The sequence below is a fragment of the Gobio gobio genome (assembly GCF_949357685.1).
Source record: "Gobio gobio genome assembly, chromosome: 6".
Classification (NCBI taxonomy): domain Eukaryota; kingdom Metazoa; phylum Chordata; class Actinopteri; order Cypriniformes; family Gobionidae; genus Gobio; species Gobio gobio.
In genome coordinates, this window is record NC_137102.1 from 41041271 (window position 1) to 41058415 (window position 17145).

Below are 17145 nucleotides of genomic sequence, written 5' to 3' on the forward strand. Positions count from 1 at the left end.
AGATGTGCATTTGAGCATATAAAGCACTGGAGAGAGTCACACCCATCTCTAAATCACTGTCATTACTGGAAAGCAAGTTAAGACTTGATCCCGAATAACATTCTTTGAGGAAAAATGGAAAATATGAAATCTGCAGTCTATGTAGCAGCATTACTTAATATTGTATGAAATTGTTTCAAACAAGAGAGCTTTCAGATCCTCTTCCATAGGTATGTGGGGGTGAAAGTGCTATCTAATCTAGCTTCTAAAATACCTCCCATAATCCTGATTCATTTGTGATTGTTGTGTTATGGCGGTGGTTCCTCAGTGCGAGAGTCAGTGGTGTGTAAAGGTATGTCCACTCAAATGTCTCTAGTGTAGGGCCTTACATCAAGCCTGAGGGGTGGAACATCAATATAGCAATGCGCAGCACAAAGGCATGACTGCACTCGCAGCGTTTCATCCTGCTGTGGAATGAAGCATGCCTGCATCAACACGCCTCTCTCTCGACTCACTTCACTGGAAATACAGGGAGAAAAGAGACTTGTGGACACCATACAGAAGATCTTCAATGTCTCAGGAGTGTGCCAGAGCAGAGCCAGGGACATCAGCTGGATCTTTCCATCGGGGTTCTTCAGGGTGAGATGGTTTTAGTGATGGCACTGGCATCTAATTGCATCCTTTTTACTTGATTTCTTTGAGTTTTAGTGTTGACTATCCCCCTTCTTACAAGTTGATGTGTGTGGTGGTGGCTGGAAAAAAGCTATTTAAACTGATCATGCTCCAAAAGCAATGAATATAATTAATTTAGACTTTTGCTGTTTGACTACTGATGTATTTATGGTGTCTTTCTTCGTTCAGATTGATTCAAGATTTCTATGTCAAGCTTGTGGTTTTTGTTTTGCATAGGTTTGTTTTTCATTAGGTTGGTGTCACACAGGGGCGTAAATTTAATCTAACAGTTGGGGGGGACGATAAACATGAAATTTCTCAAGAGCAATTTTTGAAGGGGACACAAATAATACAGCCAAAATCGTACTTGTAAGGATATGTGTACCACAAAAAAAATATATAATAATATTAAAAAAATAAAAAAAAACATTTTGTGCTTGGGGTTTTGGTGCACTGAAAAATGATCTAATGTCCGTTTTTCTTTTCTCTGTCATTTTATCTGACCAACAACACAAAGCGATAGTTGTTTAAATATGAGTAAGGTTCCCCACGCAGTCATATTATAATTATTAAATTATCTTGTATCCTACACATAGTATTTTATACTATGATATTCAGATCTTTAGATATTCAACTGCAGCAAGCCCAACACAGATCTGGCGGAGCGGCCGTCCGCATATAGGCTACTTTAGATTTAGAATTAGCGCCAATGCGAGGGCGGGTTCGGGTTGCTTGAATTATGGGTTCATTAGCCTATTATTCTTAATGAAAAACACAGCAAGAAAACAGTACAATGACACACTCCCTTAAATAGGCACTTTTACATGTCGCTTTGAAACCAAATGTTCCGTGATCATCTTGTCTGTCAGCTGTTTGCTCTGGTGATTAATGAAATCTGACTCTCGTTCGGCTCGTGCTGTATTGAGCAGACACATTCAGTTTTTAATTGTTGTGTCTGTTCTCTAACTAAACAAAATTATTTTATTACTATAAAAATGAAAACGACGGTGGCCCGGGGCGGTGCGGTGGGCAAGTGATGTTAACAGTGTTTTGCCTAATCTGTATTAAAGAGAAAAGAGTCCGAAAGAGTTCATCTGATGTTTAAAGTGAATAAAATAGTATTGACAGCTTACTGGAGTTTCATAACTGCTGTCTGAAGGGCTTGTTGTCTCCCCAAACTTGTGTTGTAGTTTTTTTTTACGTTCCATGGGTAACGTTAAGTTAGTTGAGGTGTGCGGTGGATCAAACCACTGTGGGGCAAGGGGGGAGGGGGGAACTCAACATTTTTCTAAACTTAAACGCATTTTTTTGTCCTGTTTGCTTTTGTATTGTTTTACTACTTACACATGTATTTTAAGTATATATCATTATATTATTTACAATACTCAGCATGGTTTTTAGGGGGGGACAGCCCTCAGATTGGGGGGGTCCTGTCCCCCCCGTCCCCCCCGTGATTTACGCCCCTGGTGTCACAATGCATTTGATGTTGTATAGTATACAAGAATTCTCTAAAAGTACCAGCTAGGGGTGTAACGATACACTTCGATATAAATTACATATGTATGTAATATGTATCGCAATATTTTAAGCCAAAATAAAGGAGTACAATTCCAGCGCAATGAGCGCATGCACTTCAGATGATCAATGCAATCCGTCACAGTTCTAATCAAAATGACCATTCACTCATCCAAAATTTTTAATTCTGCATTTGCTCACTCTCATTAGAGCTTAGATCGGGCCCAAAAAAAGCCTGACCCTACCCGAGCCCGTGCACGTTGTGTCCGAGCCCGGCCCGACACATTAAATGTAATTATGAGCCCGAGCCCGATTTAAACCCGACCATTTTTTAAATATGTCGGCGTTCTGACGAGAATGAGCCTGTAATGAGCGAAGCGGACCGGTGTGATTCTCAACTCTCAATAATCCGCTCTATGCCAGCGCACTCCACTCATGAACCGCTCACCGGTAAAATGATGTTCGCTCAGACATGACATTTATCTGTACTGTAGCCTACTAGTTGTAGCCATTAAACAATGTATTTTTTTCATATTGTGTTATTTTTGAATTTCACCTAGGCTATATTGATTATGAAAAGTGCAAGTTGCGAGTGGGTTAGAAATGATTTTGACCACTTCATTAAGTTTTGTAGAAATCCTTTCTTTAAAGTGAATTTTGTTTTTTTATCAATTGTATCTTAATTTTAATCAATGTTTCATCGGCCAATTGCCTGGATTTAATAAATAAGAAGCAAATAGGCTATAGCAGACAATAATCGTGACATGGAGGCGCCGAAGCGATCACGACTGCTTTTGAACATGTCTCATAAATAAACCGAAACTCAGCAGGCTACTTGCCACACAGACATGAGAAATATGTGTATAGAAAGCTTGAAATGTCTACTTTTAAATGAAACAATCCGAAACGAAAAGAAATAGTTAAGCAAAGCGTACTGTTCACGCGAGCAGCTCATGACCGCCGTCTCAGAGCGTTTCTGTTCAGAATGCTGCGCTTCATCACTGCATTTGCTGTGAGCTTAACACGCATCTTTAGACTAATCCTGACTTGTGCAACTTTACACATTTGTTTCTTAGTTGAAGCATTAGTTCTTACTTTGCTAAATATATATATATTATTTCTGATATGGCATAGCTTTCTGCCCACCCAATTAGGCTAATAAAGTAATGATTAAAAAAACACAAATGCTTGATCATGGGCCCGGCCCGAGGATAGTGGCGAGAAATACCGGGTCAAGTTAGGGCTCGGGCAGAGAATCTAAACTCTAACTCTCATGTTGTTTTCGCGCGTCACGCAATCATTTGAACGTCTGTGTTTACTACAGTATATGTGTTGTTGTAAATCTGCTCATCATATAAAGCCATCGTGTCTCTTCAGAAGACTTGGATTTGGATTAGACACTCGATTAGATTTTTACGATTCCTTTATTCAATTTTTTGAGAGGAGTTTGAGTGGAATGGCCTTTAAATGGAGGGACGAAATCTCTCAGGATTTATAAAGAATATCTTCATTTGTGTTTGGAAGGTAAACAACTAAATGAGGGTGAGTACATGATGACAGAATTAAATTTTTTTTGTGAATTATGCCTAATAAATACAGCAAGTTGAGCCTTGGATAAAATAACTCTATATAGCAAATCATATCGTTTACATCAACGATACATATTGTCGCATTTTATATCGTGTTATATCGATTAATGATATTTTGTTCCACCCCCAGTACCTGCGATGGTCTTTATTCTGCCCATGTTTTCTTTGTAGAACTGGCTCAGTCACAAGTGTTAGTCTTAGATCATGCAAGACTTAGGCTACAGTAGTTTATATTATAGAATTGTATTGATCATTATCTCAACTATCTTTGTTATAACTCAGAAAAATTGTTCAGAAGAAACTAGAAAAGTGTGTAATCCATGGCTGCGTAGAGCAATCTATCATTAGAACATAAAAAATGAATCATTCTCAGATTCATTAAACTTAAAAACTCTTGGCCGTCACATTCTCTTTTGTCTTTCTGCAGTAATCGATCAGGTACTAGTCCTTTGTTGTGTGAAAACAATGCACAGTCAAACTGTGCTGTCAAACAGAAAGACATCGTGGTTACGTTGAGGTTGAGTTGCACATTATTTCCTGGATTGACCTCACTAAGGTGAGAAAGGATTTTACCTTATTTGGACATGTTGATGACAGGGGCGGAGAGGATGCAGACAGCCGCATGATGGCACTGATTTCTAACCAGACTTGACTGATGACGAAAACACCTTTGTACCATTTGAGGCCACATGCATCTGATGAGGTTTTCTGAAAAACAAAAATCTCTTCCTTACTAGCAGAAATTTGAAGTGTCTATACATGGGCGTAAATTTCATCTAACAGTTGGAGGAGACAGTAAACAAAAAATATCTTGAGCAATTTTTGAAGGGGACACAAATAATACAGCCAAAATTGTGTTTGTAAGGATATGTGTGGCATTTTTCTGAAAAATTATGTCAGTTTTTTTCTCTATCATTTTATCTGGCCAATAACACAGCAATGTTTGTTTAAATATGAGTTATCATGGGTTCACCACGGTAATATAATTATTAAATGATCTTGCTTCTTCCACATAGCGAGCAAAACCCAACACAGCGGTAAATCTATATTAGCCTAATATCAATTCACACAGGTTTATCGCCGTGTTAATTGTAGAGGGTGACTTAAAACAAGCTACCAAAAATATCGGACTTATGGAAAAATACATTGGTATCATCATCATGGACCAAATCACTGTGAGGCAAGAGAGGGGGGACTCAAAATGTTTCTAAACTTAAAATTGATTTTTTTTATTGTTTTACTACTTACACAATATATCACTATATTATTTATAATACACAATGTGTTTTTAATTATATGTTTAAGGGAGGGCAACCCTCAGATAGGGGGGTCCTGAGTCCTGACCCCCCCCACGATTTTCCTCTATGTGTGTACAGATAAAAATTCAGGGCAGTAAGAAACCTCGTTTTCCAAATCTAGTGATTAAGCGTAAGCGTAACAGTGGGTTGTTGCCTCCGCGAAGTGCATTCAAATAATGCACAGCTAGCCATGGATTATCCCACTTATGCCATGGTCATTTGCCAGCATGGACAACTTAAAGCTGTTATTGATGTTTGCAGCGCAATATTTGACCGGAAGAGTAAAATTGATGGTTATTTTTGTCAGTTACGGCTCGTTATATCTTGCATTCTGCCCACTTTGAATCAGACACAGATAAAGAAGTGAGTAAGATTACATTTATTGAATGGATAAATGAATTATAGCATTTATTTGAATTAATTCATACCTGCATCTGTTTAGTAGCTCTATCTATTAACAACGAAGCTGTGAGGTTTAATTACTGTAATGTAATAGTAATGTAACCGATGTAACCCCCTTGTTGCTGAGAAATATAATGTAGCGATTTAGTACTGAAGCTATTTTATTACTGAAAGTCATGGGACAGCTTTGATAAGTTTCTGTGCTCCTGAATGTGTCTGTGTGCGGGCAGTGTGATCTGCTCTTTCTGTGTGCGAGTGACGTGTGTGCGCCAAATGAAAACAGCGCATTGATATATATAGAGCAGTTAGTCTTGGAACTACCTGTGCATTAAACAGTTTTCATTGCACCTTCCAGCCAATCAGAATCGAGTATTCAGACAGACCATGGTAAAAACTGAATGTTAAGGCATCATAAATGTGCTTCTAACAGGCAAATTCTGAAACGTAATAAAGTTTCTGTAAATAAACTTAATAAAATTAACTGGTAATCAAACTGTATGCTAGACAGGGCCTCGTATTCACAGGTGATAATTTGTTGCAAAGTCGCCTCTTGATATTTCAGCCTAACAAATTTTACATATTGCTAATAGGAGCTGAAACATTCAAAAGGCATCATTAGAGAAGAACCGTTTCAGTCAATGATGTCAGCCGTGCAAACGTTTTTTTGTTTTGTTTGTTTTTTTGCTGTTTCTGCCAAATATTTCTGGTTGCCGAAATGTCAGTGCATCACTAAGAGAATTGTTTTTAATTCAATTCACAAATATACTTTCTTTGTAGAGCAATTTTCATAATATACTGTATATTGTTCCAGGGCATTTTTACAGTTAACTTTGACGGACCTTAAAAATACTTCAAACTAATATAAAAATACTCTTCACTTTTCCTTAGAACCTTTTTGTGGCCCCACTGGAGATCCCCAGAAAACCCATTGTATCATATCCTTCCCAGAGAAGGCATACTCATAATCCATTGTGACAACCTCAGTGAAAATCCTGATCCAAGATGGCAGACTGAGACAAGAGAAACGTATAGAAAATGTAGTACTGGAAGCATCTATTTTTGTCAAATACTTGTATGCGCCATGTAGAGTTGAGTTTCTCATATACTTCATGTAAGGAGCAGCACACACTCTTTGTGTGTTTGAGTACAGCAAATCAGTTATTATGAGGTTCCATTTTAAGATTCTATCATAGATGGTAGACAGCAAGGTAGCAAAGCCCACTAGATTTTGGAAGTGAGTTTATGTCAGACAGACATTCTTAGCAAGACATCCTGTTTTGCAGACTTGCACTCTTGACTTGAAAACCTCAGCACTTTCATTTCAATTAATGACTTGCTAGAACTCTCTAGGATAGCAATGCTAAGCTAACTCACAGCTGCTAGACAGTGAATTCTCCAAAAAGTATCAGTGACTTTCACACAGGGGTGGACATTGTTTGCACATTTCAAAAACAGAGGCAGCTAACAGAACATGAGACACAGTCTCTCTCTGTCCATGTTAACTTGTTGACTGGCTGTTTTTGTAGCACAGTAGCAGCTGTTGATTAGAGGTTAGTATGCTTTGCACCGTTTTAGCAGACTCTTGGTGTGGCCATTGTGGTGGTTGGAAAGCTTTTATAAAAGGTCTGCACAATAAAATTCTGAAATTGTTCCTCTGAGATTTTACTGAAATAGTTACATTGTTTTTATGTGCATTGCATTTATTGGACGACCAGCCTTGGCTGGTTTGTTTATTTAGCTTGTATTCTGCTAGTGAGAGTCACGGATAAAACTGATGTGCCCTGATACAATCTCTTGCCGAAATAGCCTTACTTATGCCCCGTTGTCTGTCATTGTCTCCATTTGCCGTTGTCTTTAATGCAACAATTCATTTATCAGCTAAGATGTTTGTTTCTCTGCCGCCCTCTACAGGTTGATCTCTGAAACCCTCTAACCCCTCTGAGTGTGTTTCCCTGTCATGTCTGACAACGGAGAGCTGGAGGACAAACCCCCTGCCCCCCCAGTCAGAATGAGCAGCACCTTTAGCACCGGCATCAAGGACAATATGTCAACAAATCCAAGCTCTAAACCCCTGCCCTCCGTCCCTGAGGAGAAGAGGGACAAACCTCGCAACAAGATCATATCCATATTCTCAGCAGAGAAAGGTATGGCGTCACAAAACAGCATTTGTGTTGAATACCACAGAAAATACTCAAAAAGGGGTTTTCTGTAAGTTTCACAGTTTTGAATAAAGCATTTTGCTTGTAAATTTTGCAGTATGATTGTGGTTATAAGCAGATGAACTTGTAATTATTTTTTCTCTGTGGAGAAATGTATCCCTAAGCATGTCATGAGGTTTCAACTTAATTTAGTTAATTAGTTATTCTTTTTTTCTTTTCTTTTTTCTTTCAAATATGCAGTTGTCTCCAACCTGTATAGACATTCCTCAGCAAATTAATTTTGTGATTTAAATTTTAGTTTAAATTTGAATCAATTGAAAACAGAACAGATAAAAAAATACATCTTTACAAAAAAATCTCTCTTTCGCTTTGGGTGAAAATGTTTGCTAAATGAATAAATCACAGGCTCGGTAAATCACATACCCTCTGAGTGGGTAATTATTTTGCCCTGTGTACCGTTAAAAAAGTATGATCTATGTAGAATGAATGTTTGCAGTAGGAATATAATTACAGGAATATGATTGTCATGTGACCTACCAGTGTTGCTTTACTGCCTCATGGGATAGAAAATTGTCCACTGGATGCATTCTTCAGAATCTCGCCAGAAGTAGCAAGTCATCGGGGTTCTTTTTTATGAACCTACAGTTTTACGAATACAAGAGATGAAAACTCGAGTCTGCAACTTGGACTTGAGTAGCACTTAAGTCGCAAAAAATTATTTGAGATTTACATACACAATTTATGACCTTGTCTGACATTTCTTTCTACAGATTGGTTTGTTGTGTCAGGGTGCGTTATTATATCGCCTTATCGCAAACCACACATAGACGGAAATGTTGTTCTTACTGTTTTTTACTGTAACACTTATACACAGGGGTTTTGTTACCGCTGGAGCTTACTGGAAGACTGTTTACTATGATTGTTAATGAGTTATGATTGTTAACAGCACAGGATCAGTGCGATGACCCAAATGTTTGCTCTTTTTCTTTTTTGAGGAAAAAACTGAGGGGCAAGAATTTTCTGTGCTGATCAGCACAAATTGATTCCACAAATGGTGACAATAGAGTTCAACTTGTATTGAACTCTGCACATTCCTTTAATTGTCTTTTCTTCTGTATGCTGTTATACACACATTTTTGAACACAGAGGCTCATCCTGGACTTGGGTTCATTTATTGTCAAATTGTCCACTGGAATCTGTCATTTTGCCAGTGACCAGAATCATCTAACCACAACCATGTTTTCTGTTGAAGGAAGGAAAAAAGACAAGGATAAGGAGCGTCCAGAGATTTCTAACCCTTCAGACTTTGAGCACACCATACACGTGGGCTTCGATTCTGTCACGGGGGAGTTCACTGTGAGTGAGACATGCTTTTCTCCTTCCTCTGGTGCAGTTTACCTATTCTGCCCCTGACCTGTCTTAATCCATCAAATGCTGGAAGGAATTGCCAATTCAATTGCCTAGATTGAATTCTGTGACCATTTGTCTCCTGCCTGTCATAGTCCACTGATTTGATTAGCCTCCTGAATTTTAATTATTCAAATGATTAGAATGGTCCTTACTTTCTTTTTGCATTCCATTTTCTTCATGTTTCTCTTTTCTCTGTCTCAGGGCATGCCAGAGCAGTGGGCTCGGCTGCTGCAGACCTCCAACATCACGAAATCTGAGCAGAAGAAAAACCCTCAGGCTGTGCTGGATGTGCTCAAATTCTACGACTCCACAGGCAACAGCAGGCAGAAATACCTCAGTTTTACAGGTATATGAGTGTATTAACATACCACAACTCCAACTGTATTCGTTTTTATCCTCTGCTGAATTTGTTCTGCTTGATTTCAGAAAAAGATGGACCACCAGCAAAAAAAGGCTCAGAGCAATCACCAGTCAAGGACCCTGATGATGATGACGATGATGAAGCCCCGCCTCCTGTTGTAGCACCACGTCCACAGCATACCATATCTGTGAGTGGACAGGAACTTTTCTGTCATATCATGTTTTAAATAAATTCATAGTTTTGGTTTAGGGCGTTACTCATTCTTTTTTCAGTTTGTACTTCTTGGTTTTTGAGTGATCACCATATTGTTGGTGTCTTTGTTTCCTGGATAGGTATACACTCGTTCGGTCATCGATCCCATTCCTGCACCTGCTGCCACTGTGGATACAGATGGCTCCAAAGCTGGAGACAAACAGAAGAAGAACAAGGGCAAGATGACAGATGAGGAGATTATGGAGAAACTTAGTATGTTTTTGATGGTTAATAATCATTACAGAAGCTCAATACAAAATTACTATTCTTATGTGCACTGTAGCATGTGAAAGTGCCTATGCATGATTTTTTTTGTATGTCAGAATACTAACTGTGTTGTTGTGACTTATTTTAGGAACCATTGTCAGTATTGGAGACCCTAAGAAAAAATACACAAGATACGAAAAAATTGGACAAGGGTAAATATATTCAATGATTTATAGTCATTTTGGAAGTTTTACTTTCTATCTGTCATTCTTTGAAAAAACAGTTTATTATTCTTCATTTTACAGGTGATTAGTTACATTTACTGGAATCTAAGATTGCTTCAGTTAAATGTTGTTTCTTTACAGTGCGTCCGGTACGGTGTACACAGCCATTGACGTTGCTACTGGCCAAGAGGTATTTTGCATTCTATTCAATGAAAAACAGCAAATTACTTTGATAATGAATCAAATGATTTGCTTAAATCTATCTCTGCTGAGAAAAGCAAATAAAAAAAAATCCTCATAATGGAATTTACGTACAGGCTTCTGTTCAAAAGTTTGGGATCAGTACAATATACGTTTTAAAATATATTATAATTATTTTATACAGCAAGGATGCATTCAACTGATCAAAAGTAACAGTAAAGACATTTATAATGTTGCAAAATATTTATATTTCAAATAAATGCTGTTCTTTTCTATTTATCAAACAATCCTGGAAAACCTGTATCACGGTTTCCACCAAAAATAAACAAATTTTCTACATTGATCATAATAAGAAATGTTTCTTGAGTAGCAAATCAGCATATTAGAATGATTTCTGAAAGATAATGGCCCTCATTTATCAAAAGTGCGTACACCAATTTTCCAGCGTACACCTGGCGTACACCCAAAACCACGGTGACTTTGAGATTTATCAATATGGACGTTGGTGTACGGCACGCTCAAATCCTACGCCAGCTCAGGAGGTCGTGTACGCACGTTTTGAGTTAGTGCGGAAATGCGCAGAAAAACAATTCCTAACACCACAAAACGCACTGACAAAGATATGCTATATTATGACCCACTGTAAAAAACAACAACAACAACAAATAAAGCCCTATTCGCACGGGATAAGTATTATCTGGGGACCTCGTGTGATTTAGAAATTACTCCCCCACATCTGAATTTTGCGTGGCGCATTCGCACGGGATAAGCTGTGATTTTACTCGAATTTACTGACTTATCTCCCGGATATGATGTTACTTGAAAATGTTTTTTCGTTATATAGCTGTATGAAATTATAAACAGTCGTATCGATATCATTTTGATTGTTTTATAGTAATACCAATAATTTCGTTCAGTTAGAGAACAGACGCAATTAAAAACGTAACTGAGCAATATAATAACAATATACGACGGAAGATTCAAAGCTAATGTAAAAGTGCCCATTTAAGCGAGTTGTCATTGTACTGTTCTGTTTTTGTGTTTTTCATTAAGAGTAATATTAAACACACCATTCAAGCAATTACCGTAAAACTTCAAATAATAGCCGAGTCCCAAATAGACGCCTGTCTCTTTTAAACGCCTGGTGCGACGACAGGTTTGGGTAAATAAAGGCCGGTCTCAAATAGACGCCGGGTCTGTTTTTTAGTATCGGGCTGTATTTTATCTTTTTAAACCCCTCAGATCGTCTGTTCTATGTTTTGATTAGATTTCACGTGACAGACGGAACCGTTCATGAACGACTCATCACTATGGCAACATAACAAAGAGGTTAACGAACTTTCAGTCTTCAGTTTTTCTTAATTCTCTCAATACCACCATGGAGAAAAGTATAATTTGACATTTAAGCTGACCGTTGTCAAATTTCAAGCGTGGGTAAAGCTGGATACGTAGCGGCTGAAAAATTACTTTAATGTTTGCGCGCAGACGTGCGCGTGTGTTTGTGTGTGCGAGGGAGAAGGAGGAGATAGGGCTGCTCGATTATGGAAAAAATCATAATCACGATTATTTTGGTCAATATTGAAATTACGATTATGTAAAACGATTATTTCACATGACTTTGGGAATGTTGCATTTATTAAAAAGACACCTTTCAACAATTCAATTGAAATTGTAACATTTGTTGTACTTTTTGAACTATTAAAATAAATAATATAACATATATTCAAATCAAAGTATAAAAGTATTCAAGTAAAAATGATAACCACAAATAAATAAGATAAACAATATGGTTCGGCTAGATATGCTTTTCAGGTTTTTCAGGTACGTCTAACATTAGTTTTCAGGTACAGAAATGCATGTGAGTGATGTCCTTGTCTTTTGTTGTTTGACATTAAACAGACAGCAGGCTACTGCCCCTTTAAGACCTAATGCATGGATATGCGTCGTCTTTCTTGACTGTATAAAGTTGTATATACAGACTATGTCTGCTAGGATACTCATCAAGATGGACGTTGACATACGTTTTGTGTGAGTTTGTCCGTTCAAGAGCAAGACTTGAAAGAGAACTTTGCGCGCTGTGAGACGTGTGCGCGCTATCAGATGAGTGCACAGAGATTTTCTCACAGCGCGCGCTACTTCTCATTCGCGTCTTCTGGCACTAAACCCGGGTGATGACGGCGAAAATGACTGGTCACATTCGAAAATATGGCAGCACTCGCATGCATTGAACAAAGTTTACAAAGAGAGAATTATTTGAAAAATATGAAGGAAAAAAAAGGACGTTTACACGGCACCCCTGCTCTCGCTAGTTTTTGTTTCTTTATTAGATTGTCATAGGTCACTCTCTCTGTGTTTAATTTTCAAGTGGTTAAACAAATTCCCTTGAGTTGCAGCCACTACCATGTAGCAAATCTTGCACGTAGCATGTTTCTGCTCGTCGTCTGATTCCTCGAAGCCAAACTGTTCCCAGACAACGGAGTTGGTTTTGCCTTTTTTGCTCACCAAACGCTGCTGTAACTGCCCTCCTTCTGCCATCTTTACTCGCGCTGAGTTTTTAAATTCCAGCGGATGATATGCACACGAGACTCACGACCTGAGAGAGTTTGTGGCTTCGGGAGGGGCGGATGTGCGCGTGCGCGTTTCATTCAGAACGCAAGACAAAATAAGAGTGTTCTTGCAAAACTGAACATGGCAAAATTATCGTATTTTCTCGATTGTACTACAGGGAGTGCAGAATTATTAGGCACGTTGATTTTCTGATCATATTTTTTTTCCAGGCACATTTGACCAATTCCAAACCACAGTAATCCTAATAACTACTATTGATTTAGTATTTAATAATGTATAAGTGATATATAATTGTTCATAAAGGCTGGAAATGAAAATCACCTTATATTCAGGTGTGCAGAATTATTAGGCATGTTTTCTTTTACAGATAAATTGAGCCAAAAAAGAGATTTAACTCAGACTGAAAAGTCAAAAAGTATTAAATGCCCATGAGAAGCATGCAATACTAATGCAATACTAGACATTGCAGTTAAGGCGTGACCATTGGACAGTGAAATGCTCGTTGGGTCAGCAGGGTCAGACAAAAACATGTGGCGGAGAAAAGACACCTGTTAACTGCAAAAGAATTAAGAATTAAGGTGAAGAATTAAGGGTGAAACCATCAGGAACCCTTTAGTCTCCAGCGCCACCATTTTCCAGAGCAGCAAAATACCTGGAGTCTCCAGAAGTGCAAGGTGTCAGGATCTCAGAGACTTCAGTTAGGTAAAGAATCCTAAAAAATGACCCCCACTAGATAAGAATCACAAGCTGAAGTGTTGTAAAATACATGAAGCCTGCTTTTTTATAGGCCTTATAGATTTTATAGGTTGAGAATGACTCTTGAAGGACCAGCACCACATCCTCTAGTACCACTGTTTGAAGAATTCATCTTCCAGAATCTGGCAGTACGTTTTGGGAGTTCATTTTAGTCCATCCTGAAGTCCGTTTTGCAGAGATGGACTAAAAATGAACTCCTAAAACGTACTGCCAGATTCTGGAAGATGAATTCTTCAAACAGTGGTACTAGAGGATGTGGTGCTGGTCCTTCAAGAGTCACTCTCAACCTATCTGTCCATAAAGCCTATAAAAAAACCTTCTTCATGTATTTTACAACACTTCAGCTTGTGATTCTTATCTAGTGGGGGTCATTTTTTAGGATTCTTTACCTAACTGAAGTCTCTGAGATCCTGACACCTTGCACTTCTGGAGACTCCAGGTAGGTTGCAGCTCTGGAAAATGGTGGCGCTGGAGACTAAAGGGTTCCTGATGGTTTCACCCTTAATTCTTCACCTTAATTCTTAATTCTTTTGCAGTTAACAGGTGTCTTTTCTTCACCACCTGTTTTTGTCAGATCCTGCTGACCCAACGAGCATTTCACTGTCCAATGGTCATGCCTTAACTGCAATGTCTAGTATTGCATTAGTATTGCATGCTTCTCATGGGCATTTAATACTTTTTTGACTTTTCAGTCTGAGTTAAATCTCTTTTTTGGCTCAATTTATCTGTAAAAGAAAACATGCCTAATAATTCTGCACACCTGCATATAAGGTGATTTTCATTTCCAGCCTTCATGAACAATTATATATCACTTATACATTATTAAATACTAAATCAATAGTAGTTATTAGGATTACTGTGGTTTGGAATTGGTCAAATGTGCCTGGAAAAAAAATATGATCAGAAAATCAACGTGCCTAATAATTCTGCACTCCCTGTATTTTGGTGATCGTTGGGAGCCAAAATCGAAATCGAAATCGAAATTCAATTAATTGCACAGCCCTAGGAGGAGATATATTTCATTAACCTCGGGATTTTATCCTTAGGTATGTGGCCTGACAGTAGCTTCTGATGGAAGCGGGGGGACGTCGCCATTTTCGCAGGGGATTAATGTTATAAACGTTTCTTCCTTTCGTTTGCTTATAATTAAGTCTATTATAACTATTCACATCCTTTACTGTGGTAAAGTACAATAAAAAAAACTGTGGGACGAATACCTTTTTACTTCAAACTTTTTTTAACACAGTTTGTTCTTGTTATTAAACTTGGTAATGCTCGTCAAGTTTGGTTTATTTGAATAGCGCATTTCACACACACGCCGCGGTGATTTTAGTTTCGTTTTCTCTGGCTGTGAATAATCAAACATTGCCTAAATGTCTTGACCTTGTGGAAGATAAAATCCGCTCTTCAGACCTTTTACAACAAGTGTTGCCTTGCAACATCAGGAGAAAACACGAAGATATATTTGAAAGGTGTCTATCCAGCTTTTGTCCAATTCCTCTCAAAGCGCAGAGTACGTCTTTGCGGGGAAATAGTATGAATCAAATATTTTTCTAACTAATATTTAATTTTCTTATATTCTTTAGGTAACCATTATTTACTGAAAATCGTTTAAATGTTGAATAGGCTGTGTTGTTTCACTGACGGAAGTGCTAAAATAAACACGCATGCTTATGGATGTTTCAGCCTCAAATGATTTCAAAATGTAGGCTATACATATATCTGGCATAGACTTCAGTATTTAAAATAGCATATATGCATTAGTTACATTCTCAAATTAATTTACAGAGCAATCCCTGCTAAGTTTTTAGTTTAACTATAACTATAGAAGAGGATTAGTGTGCGTCGCACTCACAACAGACTCGCAACGGGGGCGTGGCATCACGATGATATCGTCCATCGGCACAACCCTAATTTCTTACATTAAATGATTTGTTAAACACATTCGAATTAATTATAAATAAAACGTAATATAATGTGGTAACCTCCTACCATCATGCTTGAACATCTCAACACTAAATTAAAGGCCTGTCTCTTATAGACGCCTGTTTCAAATACAAGCCGGTGCAGTTCGGTGATGTGGGTAAATAGAAGCCCGGGCTATTATTTGAAGTTTTACGGTACTCCCAAATTGTGCTCATTCTAAAGTGAAAGTAGTAGCCTATAATCCGCGCGGCCGCACGGGAAATCATAACGGTGTGCATTATATGCAGCCTAGCTCCATTCTTCGTGAAAGATAAAGATAGAAATGCGCACAGGACACAAAAACCTTGCAAAAATTATATACGATCCGCCTTATCCCGGCCAAATAGATGCCGATTCGCACAGGACTAATATTATCACAGGACCTCGGTGTTCGGCGAAATATGGTAGGTCATTTGCGGGGGAATTTTTACTTCACATATTACAGACATGGCCGATTTGCACGGGATTAAGATCACAGACATTCTCTGCGATTATTACAAATCACCAGAGCTCCCCACATATACTAATCCCGTGCGAATAGGGAAGTAATTATAAACTTCAGTGTTTATTTTTGTGCAACATGGACTTCAATGTTTAATTTGTGTGACCAAAGCATTTGATATGTATTCCTCCAGTTGCGAGCCAGTGCGCTTTACCTGACGTTGGTTAGGCCCGGCAGCTGCGCACGGACTGGGACTGAATATAATTCAGACTGACAAAATAATAAAAATGACATTCTTCTTCTTTTAAATAATAATAAAATAAATAATAATAATAACGACATTCTTCTTCTAAATAACAATAAGCGTCATTAATAATACAAATCATAATAATAATAAGAATCTAACAAATTGTCATGCAATTATATTAATGTGAATGAATGGTACTCCACATCACATCATCATCACTATTGTACACCCCAATACATGTGATGTGATACGAAATTAAATGCATATTATTTCAAAACACGTGCTGTAAAATAATGAATTGTGATAGGTAATTTCTCATCCAAAGAGCTATTTAAACTGAATTTCCACCGTACACCTTTTTGTGGGCGCCTTTAATCCCACTCTTTAAACTCCCAAATAAAACAATTTAGTTATTTTTCCACTTCCCTGGTGATGGTCTCGATCTCCACGTCAGAGAAGTTTCGCTTCTTTGCCGTCTTCCGAGTGTCCATGGTGTAAAATGAGGGCGTGGGGGAGGCAGAGACTTGAATATATAGGGGCGTGTTATTCTAATGACGATCGTTTTCAGCCGCGGCATTTATCAAGGGCAGGTTTTGCGTACGCCTGGATTTCAGAGGTGCGCACACTTTCATAAATCAGGCGGTGAGAGGAGTGTAAGCATAATCTTATGCCAACATATACGCCTGTTTCTACGCAAGATTGATAAATGAGGGCCAATGTGACTGAAGACTGGAGTAATAATTCTAAAAAAAGTTTGCTTTGCCATCACAGGAATAAAATACTTTTAAAATATATTAAAAGAGAAAACATTTTTTTCACAATATTACTGTTTTTACTATAGTTTTGATCAAATAAATGCAGCATTGGTGAACATAAGAGACTTTTTTTAAAAACATTT

The 17145-nt window shown here is 38.0% G+C and overlaps 1 protein-coding gene across 5 annotated transcripts in view; it reads left to right on the forward strand.

Annotated features, from left to right (window-relative positions):
* pak2a (p21 protein (Cdc42/Rac)-activated kinase 2a) overlaps nucleotides 1-17145 on the forward strand; it is a 35910-nt gene that overhangs the window by 9022 nt on the left and 9743 nt on the right. For 3 of the 5 annotated variants that reach the window (XM_079818699.1, XM_079818701.1, XM_079818698.1), the window contains 7 exons: nucleotides 7367-7599; nucleotides 8867-8970; nucleotides 9226-9370; nucleotides 9451-9572; nucleotides 9718-9850; nucleotides 9993-10056; nucleotides 10210-10258. In XM_079818699.1, coding sequence (XP_079674825.1) covers nucleotides 7413-7599; nucleotides 8867-8970; nucleotides 9226-9370; nucleotides 9451-9572; nucleotides 9718-9850; nucleotides 9993-10056; nucleotides 10210-10258 — 804 coding nt within the window. In that variant the 5' untranslated portion in view covers nucleotides 7367-7412. Of the gene's footprint in view, nucleotides 1-355; nucleotides 619-7366; nucleotides 7600-8866; nucleotides 8971-9225; nucleotides 9371-9450; nucleotides 9573-9717; nucleotides 9851-9992; nucleotides 10057-10209; nucleotides 10259-17145 lie in introns of all 5 variants that reach the window. The other 2 variants (XM_079818697.1, XM_079818700.1) reach the window with 2 other exon arrangements.